The sequence below is a fragment of the Protopterus annectens genome, chromosome 12.part0 (assembly GCF_019279795.1).
Source record: "Protopterus annectens isolate FY-2018-M chromosome 12.part0, PAN1.0, whole genome shotgun sequence".
NCBI classification, from domain to species: domain Eukaryota; kingdom Metazoa; phylum Chordata; order Ceratodontiformes; family Protopteridae; genus Protopterus; species Protopterus annectens.
Window position 1 is genome coordinate 189346817 of NC_056746.1, and position 17838 is coordinate 189364654.

The window sequence follows — 17838 nt, forward strand, 5'->3', positions numbered from 1 at the left end:
GTTGTGAAGGCATACTTACTCCTTTAAGAAGTCGTCAGGCAGGTATTGTGTGAGGCCTGACCAAACAGCTCTTCCTCTTTAATACGAACACCCAGAATACTTTTTCAGAGCTCCTCCTTAAGGGAAGACAACAACCTCAACCATGCCATTCTGTACAGCAATATGCCTGAACCTCTAGCTCTTCCCAAAGTCTCAGATTAAAACTGCAGTTGGCTATAATGAAACCCACTACAAAAGTTGTAGGCAAGGTCTACATAAAATCTTTGAGCCTGAATTTAAGGAGGTCATTTAAGGTCTTCCAGAGCCTGACTCACCAAGAAGGCCTGTGACCTATATGCAGATAAGTGAAATCCCTTTCCTCGTCTAGTAAAGCAGCTTTTGACATCTTGATAGGCATCATGGTGGGACAATGATACAATCTCTGGGACCTGTGCTAGACCCAAAGGGATACAGTGGACTAGGTATGAATATGCTTGGTAATGGACTCCCTTCTCTTATGTTAGAGACCTGTCTTTTAAGAGACACAGTAGGATTGTCAGGGTTCCTCCAAGTTTCAAAAATTGCATCCAGGTTAACTGTTTCCACAGAAGGTATGCCCTAGGACTCTTCTGCCTCTTTCCTCAGATACACAACCAATCATTTTTTTTTGAGAGAAGGGGTACAAAGTTTTGGGGTTAGCATTTCCTGTTGGACCTTAATGAAGCTTAAAGTCTCCCCAAAGGAGGAATCTTAGTCCATTTCAGAGACAAAAGCCATCAAGTGCTTCAGACTTTTCACAGCAGCCTGAAAGCAAGAGTCCTGAAAACAGCAATTATCTCTTTGCATGGGTTTATGATTGGACTCATCAACAAAGTGTATAATGCCCATTCTGGACAAAGCAAGACTATTAGCTTGGCGCTGGCATCAGGCTATATTCCTTAAAAATGCTATATTGTATCAGTGACTTAGGTACCCACTAGACACAAAATATTTCCTTAATATCTAGGCCTTGATGTGCAAGCTCTGACAGGGGGCAATCCAAAGGACCCTTCCCCAACTGAAGTTGACAGGTCTTGCTAGGCTGCAAAGAAGTCATAGCAGGGGACAACTCTGTATTGATACTGTAACTTTCGAGAAGGTGACACAAAACATCTCATAATTAAGGGATTAAGAACATCTGCCTCAAGTTCTGGATGGTCAACTGGGGGATAGGGTAAGCCAGTACCTTGTGATTCAATCACCAATGTGGTAACCAGGGTTGTGTATCTGCCAGGCCCTGTGTTACATGGCGAAGCAGAGGACTGATACCACAATAAATTTGGATAGCGGAGGATAAGTAAACCACCTGTGGAGTCCTGAAGTTCTGTAAACAGACTAACATTCAGGGAAACTAGGCTGGAACCTATCCTCTACGGTCTAGTTCCTCATGGCAATAGTCTTTACAGATGCCTACAGGTACACAATGAATCTTCCGGCTGATCCTGACACACAGGAATCTCAAATGCCACAATCCCTCTGGGCTGCAATGGAGGCCATCAACTTATTTTCAACATCAAGTGTCAAGGTTGAAATTCTGATACTTATGGCAGCACTTGAAATAAAGTTCCTCTACAAGACAGTGCAGACAATGCTGGTGCAGGTCTTAGCTGGTAATCTGAGGGAAAATTTGTGAACTTTTGTGGAGCTAGTGAACACAGAGCCTCAATGATGAAAATTAAGATCATGACTCAAAATGTAAGAATAGTAAAGAACTTGTGGGCTAGTGGGTTATGTGATCTTGACTAGCTGACCCATGGTTGCACACAGCTAATCTTCCAAAAAAATTGCTAAGGAATCTAATCAAAGGACCCCCCCCCCCACAAGAAGCATCCTCAGTGATATTGTTGTTACTTATCCAACTCTTCTGTAGTACCCGGAAATGTAATGTTTCCTTATCCACCCTACTCCCCTGGAGTAATTGTATAATACTCCCTCAATGCACAGTACATCCTTGCTCATTTTCTTCTCTGACAGTCATGTATTTTTTTCCGAATCCACTGTTTACTTGCATTAAGTGTAACCACTCCTCACCCATTAACTTTATAGTTACTATTAGACACTTTCTGTTCTGCTGTCATTCATTTTCTTGTTTGACACTGCATAATTAAAATATTTCGTACTGCATTTAAATGGCAAGAAAACATACAACACAAATTAATGTCACACAAACATACCTAATCTCTTCAATTTTCAGTTGCCCAAGCGCCACAGATATGAGACCTGTAGTATCAGGCATTGAGACTATCTGCACAATAGGAACCTGAAAAATTAAACGGAAGAAAATTACCGTACATTATACACGAAATAAATGTCCTCAGGTCCACTATATTACAAGAAATTACGCTTCCTTGGGGAGGACTATATCTTGCTTGCTTTTGGATCAATCCAGCCACCAGTTGGAAAAATCTATTATGAAAAATTATGGATGAGAGTACTAAACTATGGCCTCAAAACCCATGGTCCAGTACAAGGAACACTGACAAACTCTGTTCTGGGACTCTCATGTACAGGACTGTTCTCACCTTCACCTTTAAGTATGCAGTCTTTTGCCAGCATACAATTGATATCAACTAGCTTGACTTATGTCTGGCAGTATAGATTACTCAGCAGCATGCATGCTACTGTGGAACATGCCCAACAGCTACAGTTGGGTTCAGTCTTGGCACTCTATGATTTCAGCTCTGAATTTGACGTCATTCCTCCTTAAATTTAAGGCCAAAATGTAGAATGCCAACAAAAAATCCGTATCAAACCTTAAAGCTGAAAGTATAGTTTGACTAAGAAATTACATTTTATATTTTATATATAAGCCCCTTGTGCTAACACAACCCCTGAGGTAGATATGCGGTTAAACAGTTTTCAGAACACTTCTCCAGTTTTTATACATTCTTTCTACTTAATTATTTTGTCTCTATGTTGAAATGCACAGCTAGAAGGCAGATGGACAGCCTCTAATAATCCGAAGTGCATCAGACAAATTAGTGTTTTAAAATCGCAGATTAAGAAAAAAGCAATGGCAAATCTCAGAAGCATCACACATATATCAACATTCACATTTCTCTCTGAATGTGTAAGTTGTTCACACTGCAGGCCTGCAACACATACCTGCAGAAATCAAACATTATCACATTCTTTTGCACCTGTGAACAGTTGTTCCTTATGCCATACCTGCACAAAAATAGTTTTATTTCTTTCAAGAACATAGTACTGAAAACGCATTGTTATAAGAAACACCCAGCAAAAATAAAAAGTTATGTACTCACCATAACGTTCCAACTGTGTTGCCCATTTTCTTTCTTCCTCGACTGTTGGGTTTGGCTCTGACCCTCTGATCAGACTGGGCCGCTTCTTCCAGACCGTAGAATCCTGAACTCTCTAGCTCCTTCCTTTACCCACAATGTCCCACCAACCTAACATACCTCAGATATTGTTTGCTGCCCATAAGGCTAAAAAAGCAGAAAGAAATAGTAAAAGAATGGAAGCTGTAGCTCAAACTAGGAACAGATGTCCCTCCAAAACTCTTCAATCTCACTAGGAGTAGGAAAGAAAGGAGAGGGTAGGTCAATGGGAAATTGAGTAAGAATGAAAATGGTCAACACAGACAGAACGTTATGGTGAGTACATAACTTTTCAATCTGATGATGTCAAATTTCATTCATTTCTCAACTGTTGGAACAAAGTCCCCAGCTACCTAAATCCTCTTAAGGATGGATATTTCAGAGCACTGCTGAACCAAAGGCTGCTCTTCCCCTAGAGACCACATCCAGTTTATAATGAGCAATAAAAGTGAGGATTTGTCCAAATTGCAGCTGCACAAATATCATCCAAGGAAGTTCTCGATAAAAAGGCTGATGAAGTTGCCATAGACCTAGTGGAGTGGGCTCTGGTTGGTTTTGGCAAGGGTAAGCCCACTTTTTCATAAACAAAGATAATACAATACCATTTAACCATAGCAACTTTAGATACTGGTTTACCCAGTTTTGAATCAGAAAATGAAATAAAATTGTTTGGACTTTCTTAGATCTTTGGTTCTGTGAACATAGAAATGTAATCGTGTTGTGCTTCTATAGAAATGTAATTGTCTGTGTACATCTAACAAATGTAACATATGCCTTTGTTCAAAAAATTTGGAAAGAACACTGGAAGACTAATGACTTGATTAATACTGGATTCAGAAACCACTTTAGGTAAGAAGGTAGGATTAGTCCTCACAGAAACCTGCTGAATACTTGAAGTTCTGACACTCTTCTGTCAGATGTAATAGCAACTGAGAAAGTAGTTTTCTAGGTCAAAAATGTTAGATCACATTTAGCCGAAGGCTGGAGGGGGTGGGTGGGTGGTTGAGTCAAGGTCTGAAGTATGATGTTCAAATCCCAAGGAGGGGTAGGATCCTTTAAAGGAGGTCTCAGTAAAAGTTTCCTCTTAGAAAGGCATTACAAACCTTAGAAAAAGCTAAAGCTGAATTATTTACTCCCCAGATTAAAGCTGGAAATGGCCTCACTCAAGATGCTTTCTGTAGAAATTTTGGGATAATAGCGAATAGGCATAAAGGAGACCGAAGGGCTAAGCATGAATTAAAGCATCTCTTGGTGTCTCCTCACGTGGGGAGATCAGGGCAAAGAACTTGCTGCATTTATTGCTGAGGGGAGAGGCAAATAATTCGCAGCATGGTTAGTCCCACTGATGGAATATTCTCTCTGCCACACTGATATTGAGAGACCACTGGTGAGGCATTAGGAGGACCTGCTCAACTTGTCTGCAATCACGCTGAATTTCCCCAGGATGTGCGTTGCTATCAGAAAGCAGTTGGAAGAGATTGACCAATACCATACTCTCATAGCTTCTTGACAAAAAGGGTAACGTCTGGTTCCCCCTGCTTGTTGATGTACCAGTCTACTGACATTCGGTCCATCTGGATCGCAATAGTCCCAACTGAAAGAGTGTCTTGAAAGACCTGCAATGCTTGGAAGACGGTTCTCATCTACGAGATATTGATATGCACCTTGGCCTCCTTGGGAGACCATGTAACTTGGATGTCCACCTCGGGAAATGTCCAACCCACCCTGACAGGCATCTGTGGTCACTGTGGCCTTGGGCTGACAGAACAAAAAGACGGTCTTTGTGAAGTTGACTGGAGTGGATCTGCCATAGAAGGTAATTCTTGCACCCTTGAGTAATCGTGACTGGCATGGATAATGGGTGTTGGAGAACAGACCATTGAGGGCAAGTGTCCATTAAAGTATTCTCATATGGAACCTGACAAGCGGAATGAGGGTAATTGCCACTGCCATGGATCCCAAGGGCTGAAGTATCAGACATGCTGGAAGGGAAGAATTTTGAATTATTTTCTTGACTTGGAATTGGATGGATTCTATTCAAGAGAGAGGAAGAGAAGCTGTTTGGGTTGTTCTATCCAAGTGAGCACCGATGAATTCCAAACTCTGAGTCGGTATAACTTGAGATTTGCTGTAACTGATATTACCAGACGGAAGCACAGCTGGAGTAAACAGCCCCTTGCTTGTATCAGTTGACGCTTGTTTGGAGCTGTCAGGAGCCAGTCTAGATATGGAAATACTTTGAATCTCAGCAGTCTCAGATGAGCTGCTACGGCTGTCATGCATTTGGTGAACACCCTGGAGGTTGTGGTGAGACCAAAGGGTAGTGTTCTGAACTGGTAATGATGGGCTCCCTGCCAAAAGTATAGGTATCCAAAAATTTTGCTTTAACATGGTCAGGCAGAGTTTGCTCTTTGAGCCAAGCATGCCTTCTTAGCACAGATCCAGTTACAGCAGCCCTGCAAGAGGCCTCCAAGGAATCAAAACCACATTGCAAAGCATGTTTTCCGACTTGTTCAGCTGAATGTAATAAATCCTGCAAATCTTTATTTTCCACACAGTCAGAAATTAACATAATTTTCTGTTTACGTAGTCCCATGATATGCTGTTGATATTTAAGCATATGAAATTGACAGTTTAAAGTCCTGACTGCCAAGGTTGCAGACGTGTAAATCTTCTTACCCCATCTATCCAGGGCCCTGGAATCTCTATCAGAAGGGGTAGGATTTTTAGCAGTAGAGGCCTTCATGCCCTTGGGACCCTGAGAAATGCTTTCAGGGTCAGCAATAGGATTTTTGAAAAGGAATTTGTGGGAGTCAGGAACCCTGTAGTATCTGTCTGGCTTACAAGGGAGCTGGAGGCAGAGAATCAGGAGTTATACTAGATTCTGAAAAAAAACATCATCAACAATGTCTAGAACAGGAGGGTATGGCCAAAGGCCTATGCTGAGGAAGAAGAAGAAAATCCCTAAGTCTCTCTTTAGATTCAGAGAAATCCTGACTTTCCCAGTGGAAATGTTCCCTTCAAGTACGTAAAGATTTCCCAAAAGAAAAATCCTCAGGGGGAGAAGCAGAAGGAATGGAATCTTCTGCATCAGAGTCCTCATAAGTAGGAATAGACAAATCCTGTTCATTAGAAGAGTCAGAAGAAATAGAATCCTGTTCAGAAGATTCATAGTCAATGTCTTGCCTAGGCCTCTTAGAAGGAGGGGGTTGGCTACCCCTGATCAGAGTAATTAAATCTTCAGCCATTTTGATCATTTGTTTTTTAGGCATAGGGGCCTGCACATGTGGCCCAGGCGTTGTTTTTTTAGCCATAGATTTAGATTTTGGCCTTAGTTTTGAAGATGGCGTCGGTCTAATATACAAATCTGTAGGCCTGAAAACACCCTCAGAAGCCGGTGCCTGCACAGCGGCTCCGGATCCATCTAAGGTAGAGACATCCGCGGGTTCCATAATTGAAGCATCTCGCTGCATACCGGACTCCGAATGGGTCTTAGTAGAGGCCTGAGAATCAGAAGTAGCGAGTGTCAGGGGCTGCAAAAGTACCTCACTGAGTACCAGCAAACCGGCGACTGGCTTAGGAGAAGCGTCGTCGGTTTTGGACCTCGACGGCCTGTCTCTGTCTTTTTCTTTGCGTTTTTTAGGTATTCCGGTAGTCAGATTGCTAACCAACGACATTTCTGGATAATTAAATCTTGAGCCAAAATACTTAGAAGCAAAAATATACAGACGTTTAATCGTGCATTGATTAATTTTAGCACAAAACCGACAGCAAGGCACGTTGTGTTCGGGGCCTAGGCAAGGAATACAGTACAAATGAAAATCCTTATGAGGTATTTGCTTCCCACAAGTAATGCAATTATTAACTTTTACTGACATCGGTAAGGAGCAAGAAAAAGTTTCCCCAACGGGGTACTTAGCGTTTAGTTGAAGACTTCGGTTCTGAAACTCGAATACGAAAATTTCAGGAGTCTGCTGACTAGCACTTGCGAACTGCTTCTGCTTCGGGCACCGTGCGGCAAGAAAGACTGATGTAATGGCGTCAGCTGCATGTTTTATACCCCTGACGACCTGACATCATGGAAGAAGGGACAGCAACCGACACAGGACCCAAAACTTTGTTAATCAGGCCGACTGAGGGCTACCTGCCAGCAGATTACCCAAATGTAATGACTGTAACAGTGAAACATGAAGAACATTATCCCTTTACAAGAAACCTGGGAGGATCTGGGACTCTGGCACAAAAAAGAGGAAGTTGTCTGTTCAGAGGGGAGGCAATAAGATCTATCTGAGGAGTACCCCACTGGAGGACAATGTCCACAAACACATCCATGTGAAGCATACATTAGTGAGATTGAGTTAAGGACCTGCTCAAAGTTTCTGCCACAAATGGTTTGACCTGAGGGAATGGAAACTATCTTAAGAGTCACTTGACAGTGGATAGTAACATCCCACACTAAGAGTGCCAACTGGTAAAGAAGATAAGATCTTGTCCCCTCCATTTGTTTACATATCACATCACTGTGGTACTGTCTGTAAATACCTTGAGAGGTCCTGGGAAGGAAAGAGGATAAAAGCCTGAAGCGCCAGCAAAACAGCTCTCATCTCTTTGACATTGATGTGCTCTTTCTGTTGACAAGGTGACCACACCCTTTGTACCTTTAGGGAGCCAAAAGCTGTTCCCCATCCCATGTCTGAAGAGTCTGTGAACAACTCCTAAGAGGGAAGAGGGAGATAAAAAGAGAGCCCTGGATTTAGAGACAACTGCTGGATCCACCAGTGAAGTTCCTTCTTGCAACAAGGTAGAAGAGGATCTACAAATTCTAGGGGATGCACATGTTGAAGCCAAACTGACTTCAAAAACCACTGAAACTATCTCATGTAGAGTTTGGCCAGAGGGAGGATAGGGATGGCGGATGCCATAAACTCCAGAGCTCTCAGAAAATCCCTAGCTGTTACAGAGGCCAGAGGAAGGAGAATTTGAAAGAAGGAAAATAGAAGTCATGTACTTACTATAACTTGACATCTGTGTTGTCCATTTTCATTCTTCCTCACTGTTGGGGTTTTCGGATCCAACCATGGATCTGATTTGGTCGTATTCACAAGACTTCAGGATCAGAGTCTTGAGTTCCTCCCTTTCCCATAATGCATCATACCTTCCCTAACTCCTCAGATCAAGTTTGCTGCCCTAACAGGCAATATTACCAGGAAGAAATAGAACAGATCAACAGTTTCTGGGACCCTAGCCATGAATTTATGGGTTCCAATTTCCTCTAGGTAACTTTGCGAAGATACCAAGGCTAGGGATGGATGGGAGAGAAGAGAAGAAGAATGAAATTGGACAACACAGATGCCAAGTTATGATAAGTACATAACTTCCATATCTGATGTTGCCCTTTTCATTCTTTCTCACTGTTGGGTCCCCAGCTATGTAACTCCTGGGTGGCCCCAAAGGAAGCATATGCTGGAGCACTGTTGAGCCGAAGGATGTCCTGCTTCAGGAGACAATGTCCAATTTATAATGAGAGACAAACGTACGAGTCTTATACCAAGTGGCTGCAGCACATATTTCATCAATCGTTGTTCCGGCAGAAAAGCTTAAGAAGTGGCCATGGATCTAGTCAAGTGGGCTTTAGATGGTGACATAAATCAACACCTTTTTGGGCATAAATGGTAGAAATGCAATCCATTACCATATTTAGTCAGGGTGATCTTGAATACTGCTTGTCCAAACATTTAGTAGAAAAGGATACAAAGAGTTGATCAGATTTTCTGTACTTCTTTTGCCCTGTGCAGACAGAAAAGCAACTATCTGTGAACATCGAGAAGATGTAACATATATTCTTCTTTATTTGAATAACTTGGAAAGAAAACCAACAACTAAATGGACTGGTTAATGTTGGATTCTGTTGCTACTTTAGGCAAAAAAATGGAGTAGTTCTTAGGAAAACTCTGTCTTTCTGAAAAATGATGAAAGAAGGTTTGGCTGACAAGGTTTGCAGTTCAGACACTCTCTTGGCTGACGTGATTGCTACCAAGAATATAGTCTTCCATGAAAGAAATTTCAAGTCACAACTATCAGCTGTTTCAAAAAGTTTTTGAGTGAGGCCTTAAAGGACAATTGTAAGATCCCAAGAGAGAGAAGGGTCTTTTACTGGAGGCCTTAGCAGAAAAATACTCCTCATAAAAGCCTTGCATAATGTCGACGAGGAATTAGAAGATCCCTTTCCTGAATGAAAATTAGAAATGCCAGCCAGCTGTAACTTAATGGTAGAGAAACTGCTGCTGTTATGAAAAAGTGGACTCAGAAAAAAGAGAATAGCGGACATAGGAGTTGTAAATGGATCAATATTCTCCTTTGAAGCCCAAAACATGAATCTTTTCCACTTACTGTTGTAGACCTTTTTTGTGGAAGCTTTCTGAGAAGCCAAGAATATGTCTCCTACTGGGGAAGCTAACCTGGACTTTCTTATAATCACTGGAATTAGAGTAACCATGGGGTCAACTTGAGTGTATGGAGACTGGGTTGTTGATGCTCTGATGTATGGGAGATGAGGTCCTGATAGGGATCCAGTATCCATGGGGGATACTTCAGGTGAGACCAAAGGATGAAGAACCATACCTGATAAGGCCAGAAGGGGCAATGAGGATCACTGAGCACTTCAGCCTGCTGGCTTTCTGTAGAAACTTTGGGGTCAAGGGAAGAGTGGGGTAAGCATAAAGGAGGCCTGGATGCCAACTGTGGACAAGAGCACCCCTCAGTGACTCCCCTTTCAGGGGGATCAGAGCATAGAACATGCTGCATCTGTTGTTTAGGGGAGACGCAAAATGATAGCAGCAAGGTTGGCCACAATGGCTGAAAATCTGTTTTGCTACCCCTTCATTGAGGGACCACTCATGAAGAGTCAGACTGGATCTGCTGACGCTGTCTGCTAGCACTGTGATTTCCTCAGGGATGTGCATTGCAATAACAAAACGGCTTGAAGAGATCGCCCATTCTCAAACTCTCACAGCCTCTCTGCATAATGGGTAGGATCGGATTCCTCTTTACTTGTTTATATACCAGACCACTGACGTTGTCTATACGAATTGCAATAGCCCCTAGAGGAAGAAGGCCCTGAAAGGCTTGCAAGGTTAGAAGGACTGCTCTCATCTCTGACACTGACATGCAGCTTGGTCTCATACTGGGACCAAATGCCTTGGACCATATTTTCCCTGATAATGCCCCCCCCAACAGGGAAGCGTCCATGATCACTGTGGCTTTTGGAGGGGAGGAGTGACCTGCCCAGTGATAGGTCGTTTGATTGCATCTACCATTAGACAGAGAGCTTCTGCAGACTGGGGTTAGTGTGATAGGTGCAGATAGGGGCTGGTAAAGAATGAACTACTGAACAGCCAGGGTCCATTGTAGGACTAGCAAAAAGTATCCTGCCAAGGGTACTAAAATGACAGTCACTGACATAGACCCCAGCGCTCTGAGACAGGATGGATACACACAATATTTTCAGATGCAGCTCTCTGCACCAAGCACTATTTCCCTTAAGAGCACACAGGGAACACACACTAGACCTGGGGCTGGACTTTCTCTCTCTCCAGGCACCAAACAAGACTCCACACTGACCCCTTTGGAGTACTGTGTCCTTGTTCCAAGTAGCTGACACACACTTGGATTTTTTATTCACACACATGCGCACACACACGTGCGCGGGAAAGGCTAGCACAGATTTACCAGCCGTGCCCCCATGCCCAGACTATAAGGTGATTACACTTACACCAGTCAGCTACTCTAAGGCTCTTACATGGGTACCCAATTATACTGAGTAAAATTAATACTAATACAATGGTAGAATTTGACCAGTGCAGCAAGGCTTTCAGGAGTGGCCACAGTGTCACTAAAATAAGCATACATACTCTTAAGATGTTAAAAATATTCTCTAAAAGACCAACCAGAATGAAAGGTACAGAAATATTTAGTGATAAATAATAAAACAGAAAACATGAGAATACTGAATATCTAGTTACAATAAACAATCAGAGGTGATATAAAGAAATTACACAGTTGGATAGATTCACACAGATGCAGAAAAATAGAAAGTTATATCTTACCATAACTTGGCATCTGTGTTGTCCATCTTTCATGCTTTCTCACGACTGGGTCTCTAATTCGACTTGACCACATTTTTCAGACTTTGATCAGACTCTCAAGCTCCTCCCTTTACCCATAATTCATTACACCAACTCCAGCACACCTCAGCTCGAATTTGCTGATTCACCATTAGATAGCAAGCATAGGACAGAGAAAAAAGTAACCGGGATTCAGACTTGGGACACAAGTGTCCCACAATCTTCCTTAGATCCTCTAGGAGAATAAGGCAGGAATGATTGTTAGGTGGAAAAGTGAAGAAGAATGAAGATGGACAGCACAGATGCCAAGTTATGGTAAAGACATACCTTCCTAATCTGATGTTGTCCTCTTCATTTTTCCTCACAACTGGGTCAGAGTCCCCAGCTACGTGACTCCTGGGTGGCCCTCATGGAAGGATGTGCAGGAGTACAGTTGAGCCAAAGGAAGCCTTACTTCTAGATACAATATCGAATTTATAGGGTGCAACAAATGTGTGATTTGTTTGACCAGGTGGCTGCCGCACAATCATCATCAATGGACATCCTTGATGAAAAAGCAGAAGTAGCAGCCACAGATCTAGTAGAATGCAGTCTTGGAGGTCGAGGTAATTCTAGGCCTCTCCAAGACTAAATGAAGGTGATACAGTCAGTGATCCATTTGACCAGTGTGATTTTTGACACCATTCAACCTAATTTCCTACCAGAAAAGGCTATATACAATTGGTCTGCCTTCCTGTGCTGTTTTGTTCTATGCATATAAAAATACTGTTGTCTATGAACATCAAGGAGATGTAGAATGTACTCTCCTTTGTTGGAAATATTGGGGGAAAAAATACCAGTAACTGAACAAACTGATTAATATTGCTTTCCATGGTTACTTTAGGCATAAAGGAGGGATTTGCATGTACTGAAACCCTATCTTTAAGAAAGATTATGTACAGAGATTTGAAAGATCACGCCTGTAGTTCAGATATTCTTTTTTCGCTGGAGTAATGGCTACTAAAATAGATGGTCTTCCATGACAAAACTTCATGTCACAACTCACTGCTGGCTCAAAAGGTCTTTGGGTCAAATTCTGCAGTACGCCACTTAGGTCCCAAGGTGGAGAAGGGTCTTTAGTTGGAGGTCCAAAGGTGGGGAAGGGTCTTTAGTTGGAGGTCTCAGCAAGAAGATACCCTTCATAAATGCTTTGCATAATCGAAAGGTACACAAGGAATGGGACTGACTGGCTAGCTGTATGAAAAATAGAAATTGCGGCTAGTTGAAGCTTGATAGTAGAGAAACTTGCACCTTCCTTAAACAGGGTACTAAGTAGCAACAAAATATCTGAGACAGGTTCTGAAAAGGGATCAATATTTTTACTTGCAGCCCAAACAATGAATCTTTTCCACTTACTGTTGTAGACTTTCTTTGTTGAAAGTTTTTGAGAGGCTAAGATGATGTTACGGACCAGAGAAGTAAGCCTGGACAGTCTTCATTATGGAACCATGTGGTCAGCTTGACGGCATGAAGACTGGGATGCTGCAATCCTGAGGAGTGAAAGAGGAGGTCCTGTTTTGGGTCCAGTATCCATGGAGGATATTTTAGAGGAGACCAGAGGAAGGGGAACCATATCTGTCAAGTCCAGAAGGGGGAAATGAGGATGACTAAGCTCTTCAGCCCGCTTGCTTTCTGAAGGAACCTCATGATCAGTGGAAGAGAGGGATAGGTATAAAAGAGACCCGGGGGCCAATTGTGCACCACACCATCCCTCTGGGACACCCCAGGAGGGGGGATCAGAGCGAAGAACTCGCTGCACTTTTTGTTGAGGAGAGAAGCAAAAAGGTCACAGCAAGGCTGACCCCAACAATTGAAGATAATGTTTGCCACTGATTGAGGGACCACTCGTGCGGAATCAGGATAGATCTGCTGAGTCTTTCCTGCAGCTTGCTGGTTTTCTCCGGAATGTGAGTTGCAACCAGAAACTGTCCGAAGATATCACCCATTCCCATACCCTCATGGCCTCCCTGCACAATGGATATGAATGAGTTCCTACATGTTTATTGATGTAGACTACAGCCATATTGGTGTGAACTGCAATGGTCCCCAGAGGGAGAGCATACTGAAAGGCTTCCAGAATTAGAAGAACTGCTCTCACCTCAAGGACACTGATATGCATGCTGGTCTCCAGAGGGGACCATGTGCCTTGGACCATCTTTCCCTCGTAATGGCCGCACCCCAACTGGGAAGCGTCTGTGGTCATTGTGGCTATTGGAGGAGTAATAGAAAAGGATTTGCCTAAAAAGAGGTTGTCTGACAATCCACAAATGAATATGATGTTTGCAGATTTCTGTCAGTCTAATGAGAACAGCTAGAGGTTTGTAGAGTATAGACTACTGTACTGCTAATGCCCACTGAAGGATTTCCATAAAGAACCTTGCCAGAGGAACTAACCGGGACTTTCCCAGTCAACAAATGTTAAATAAATAAAAAAAATAAAAAAAAACAAGATCACTGCTGACATCGACCCAAGAGCTTGTAAGACTAGATGTGCAGGAGGGGAGGGGCAGGACAATATTTCCCTGACTTGATTCCTCAGTGATGCAATGTGGTGAAGGAGGAGAGAAGCTACTTCAGCCCTTGTGTTTAACTGTATTCCTATGAATTCTAGTTTCTGAACAGGAGTCAATTTGGACTTGTCCAAATTTATGGTGATGCCCAGGGAGTGTGAGATTTGAATCAGATAATCTTAGGATTAGAGAAGCTGATGCCTCATGGGGGCAGTGAGGAGCCAATTGCCTTAGTAGGCAAACACCAGGAATCCATTGAGTCTCATATGAGCTGCTAAAACTGCCATGCATTTGGTGAGCATGCAGGGGACTATGGTGAGCCCAAAGGGCAGTGCTCTGAACGAAAGTGATTGGCTCTCAGCCGGAAGGGCATGCATCTCTCAGAGCGCCTGTACTTTGATATGATAGTACACATCCTTGAGATCTATTGAACACATCCAATCGTCCTTGCGTAACAGGGGCAGAATAGACTGAACCGTATTCAGTACCTCAACTTCTTTAGATAAAGATTCAAATTGCTTAGATCCAGTATGGGTCTTAGATCTCCTGTCCTTTTAGGCACCAAAAAAAAAGTAGGAGTAAGTTCCGAATCCTCTGTTTGGTCGGGACCTCTTGGATGACTCTTTTTTGCAACAAATTTTTGAATTTATTGCGATGCCTGCTCTCACTGATTGAGTGGCATATTGAGGAGCTTCTTGCTGTTGTTTGGGGGGGGGATGTAGTAGCCTCTGGATATTACGTTTAGCACTCATGAACTGTTTGTCAAGTGTGTCCAAGCTTCTAGGTGCAAGGAAAGTTGACACCTGACTGCCTCCAGAGATGGACAGTAGGGCACAGGTTCAGGAGCACTGATATGGCTTGTCTCTGAAGCCCTGGTTTTGTGGACCTCTGCCTCTAAGGCAACGTCAACCATTAAACCCTCCTCCTCTGCCTCAAGGAAGGCTTCCCACGCAGGTCCTGGAAAGGTCCTTGAGATTTACGGAATCACATTTTCTTGGGTCCATGCTGGTTCTTCGAAAAGAACCTCGGAGCTGTAGAAAACTTGACTCCCATGGCAGAAAGGGGTCTTCCCATCTTTTTTGCTGTGGGCGAGTGTCTCTTTAATAGAAGACCCAAATGGTGATGAGCCATCAAAAGGAGCATTAATAAAGGACGTCTTTACATGGTCTCATCCAGGCATGTCTCCTTAGGGACAGGCCTGAACCAGCAGCCAGTGAGGTACCTTCCACTGTACGGGAGATTAGCTTCACTGAGGGAGTTACCAATGGATGACAGAGTGGCCAGCTTGGAAGAAATCTTTTTAAGTTCCTCCACAGGCGTGGACTCAGTGAGAGAGGCTGAGAGCTCCTTGATCAGCTCTCTCTGAAGTCAGGTAAAATGAACTAGATAATTTAATGACTGCAGCACAAAAGTGGCTGAGGCATAAATGCACTTTCCGAACCTCTCCAATGCTCTAGACTCCTTGTCAAGCAGATGGACACTGGTACTCTCCTCTCTCCTCTGCTAGTTCTTTCTTAGTGGATACTGCCACCACAATGACATCAACTTCAGGACGCTTACTCCAGCATTTCCTGTCAGACGGTGGGACCAGAAAACAATTGAGGCATTTAGGAATGGGCTCACTTGTATTGGGTTCCTTCCATGGGGGAAACCAATCAATGAGGTAATTTGCCAGGGGGGGGGTCACCCAGGATGCAGATGGGCCCACCCCGAAGGCCTCCAAGAACACGAACTCCTCAGGAAGAGGAGTATCGCTCATCTCTCTCTCTCTCTCAAACACAGATGACAAGCAGGCGGGGTATTTTGTTTAGATGCTTTAATACACAGAAACACAAGCATGGATAGCAGCATCATGAAATACAAATGAACCGGCTACCAGACAGACCTTACATGCATACATGCTTACATCTCAACAGCTTACTACAAAATGACAGTCTAGCTTGCACATGCTCAGTATTTATACACTTGTGCAAGCCCTTGGATAGCTTCTTAAAGATACATACACACACATTGATCTACATCTTCCCTCTTAAAAAGATTGCCCTTTGTAAGAATAATATTAAAGTTAAACATGCATTACTGTATACATTAGAAACAAAACACAATGTTCATGTCAAAGTTGCTTAATATCTGCTACAGGGTTTAGAGATGTAACCATATCTTCTAAAATAATAATCTGAACCAAATTTAGCAACAGGGACAGTCTGTGGTGCACAACTCATATCAGGAACTTCTGGATTTATCACAGGAATGTGAATGTCCTCTGGAATTGGAACACCAGACAACTCACTCCGAGATGAGTCTTTCTCACAGGCTATGTGGTGTGGTCTAGGCTCGGACACAGGTCTCAAATGCATTCAATTCTGCCTAAAGACTGCTCCTTGTGATTCCACAATGTATGATCTCAGCTCTGGCAAATATTCTTCACGACACCAATCTGATCATAACATTTCGACGTTTGCATCCTTACCACTTCTTCTTGTAATGCCATCAATTGGTTTGCTGGTTTCATTGTAGTAGGACTTCTGGGTTAGACATTACTTCAACAGACTGGCTTTCACTGATCTGTTGTTCTTGATACATGGAACCAACAATTGACTACTGATTAGTAATGTGGTTCTGATTTGTCTCAACAGAAGTCTTTGAGCAGGTGAACCAAGAAGTTTACCACGAGGAACGTTTCTGAGATTCAAGAGATTCAGGAAAACATCACTATTATGTCATTTTGACTTTTCTAGTAACTGTTCTGCACTTCGAACTGCACGTTCTGCCAAACCATTTGACTGCGAGTACTCTGGGCTACTCGTGACATGAGTACAGCCCCATTCTTCAGCAAATATTTTGAACTGTTGGCTTGTAAACTGCGTGCCATTGTCAGAAATAACTTTGTGTGGACTACCATGGACTGCAAAATGTTGTTTCATCTTTATTTATTATTTATTTAACATTTGTTGAACGGGAAAGTCCGACTAGGTTCCACAGAGCCTGTTTTCAGCGGAGGCCCGGGGAGAAATGCTCCAGGTGCATGTCTTTGGAATTAGTAATGACAGTACTGGATGCTAGATTAGGAACTAGGTCAATCTCAAACCAGTTGGAGTAAGAGCCTACTAATACCAAATAATGTTGACCATTCCACTTGAAAATGTCCGTGGCTACTGTCGACCAAGATAGTTTCGAAATCTGGTTTAGCTGAAGTGGTTCCTTCTGTTATGCGGTTTCGTACTATTACACGCTGAACAGGATAAAAGTGCTCTCTCAATGTCTTGTGACATAGAGGGCCAAAATACTAGTCCTCTCACCCTTCTTTTGGTAGAGTCGGTACCTGGTTGACCACAATGCAAGACAGTAATGTACTCTTGTTGCAAGGACTTTGGAACAATTACTTTCGGACCTTTCATAATGATACCTTTGCCAGACAAAATCTTATCTCTGTATGGAAAAGAAGGTTGCACTTCTTGAGGTAAACTAGACTGCTTTGACAGCCATCCTTGATTGATAAAGTGGTTGAGCCTTTGTAAAACTGGATCTGTGGCTGTGTGATCTCAGCTCATCAAGACATGTGGAAGAAAAATTCCTCACTTACACGACTTCAAAATCAAGGTTCTCGTTCTCATGCTGTTCTGTGGTGTTTCTGGGCAATCTGGATAATGTATCACCAAGAATAAGAAGTTTGGCTTTCTTGTAGATAAGACTGAAATTATACTTTTGCAATCTCAGCATCATACGTTGCAGTTGGGCTGGAGCTGAATACATAGGCTTTTTCAAGATAGTGACTAAAGAGTGGTGGTCTGTTTTGATCTGGACAGGTCT

General features: G+C 42.9%; 1 protein-coding gene across 2 annotated transcripts in view; it reads right to left on the minus strand.

Annotated features, from left to right (window-relative positions):
- The window catches only part of PALB2 (partner and localizer of BRCA2), a 731562-nt gene that overhangs the window by 326819 nt on the left and 386905 nt on the right, over positions 1-17838 (minus strand). For both annotated transcript variants that reach the window (XM_044089227.1, XM_044089226.1), the window contains exon 8: positions 2193-2278. In XM_044089227.1, the coding sequence (XP_043945162.1) occupies positions 2193-2278 (86 nt within the window). The remainder of the gene's footprint in view (positions 1-2192; positions 2279-17838) is intronic.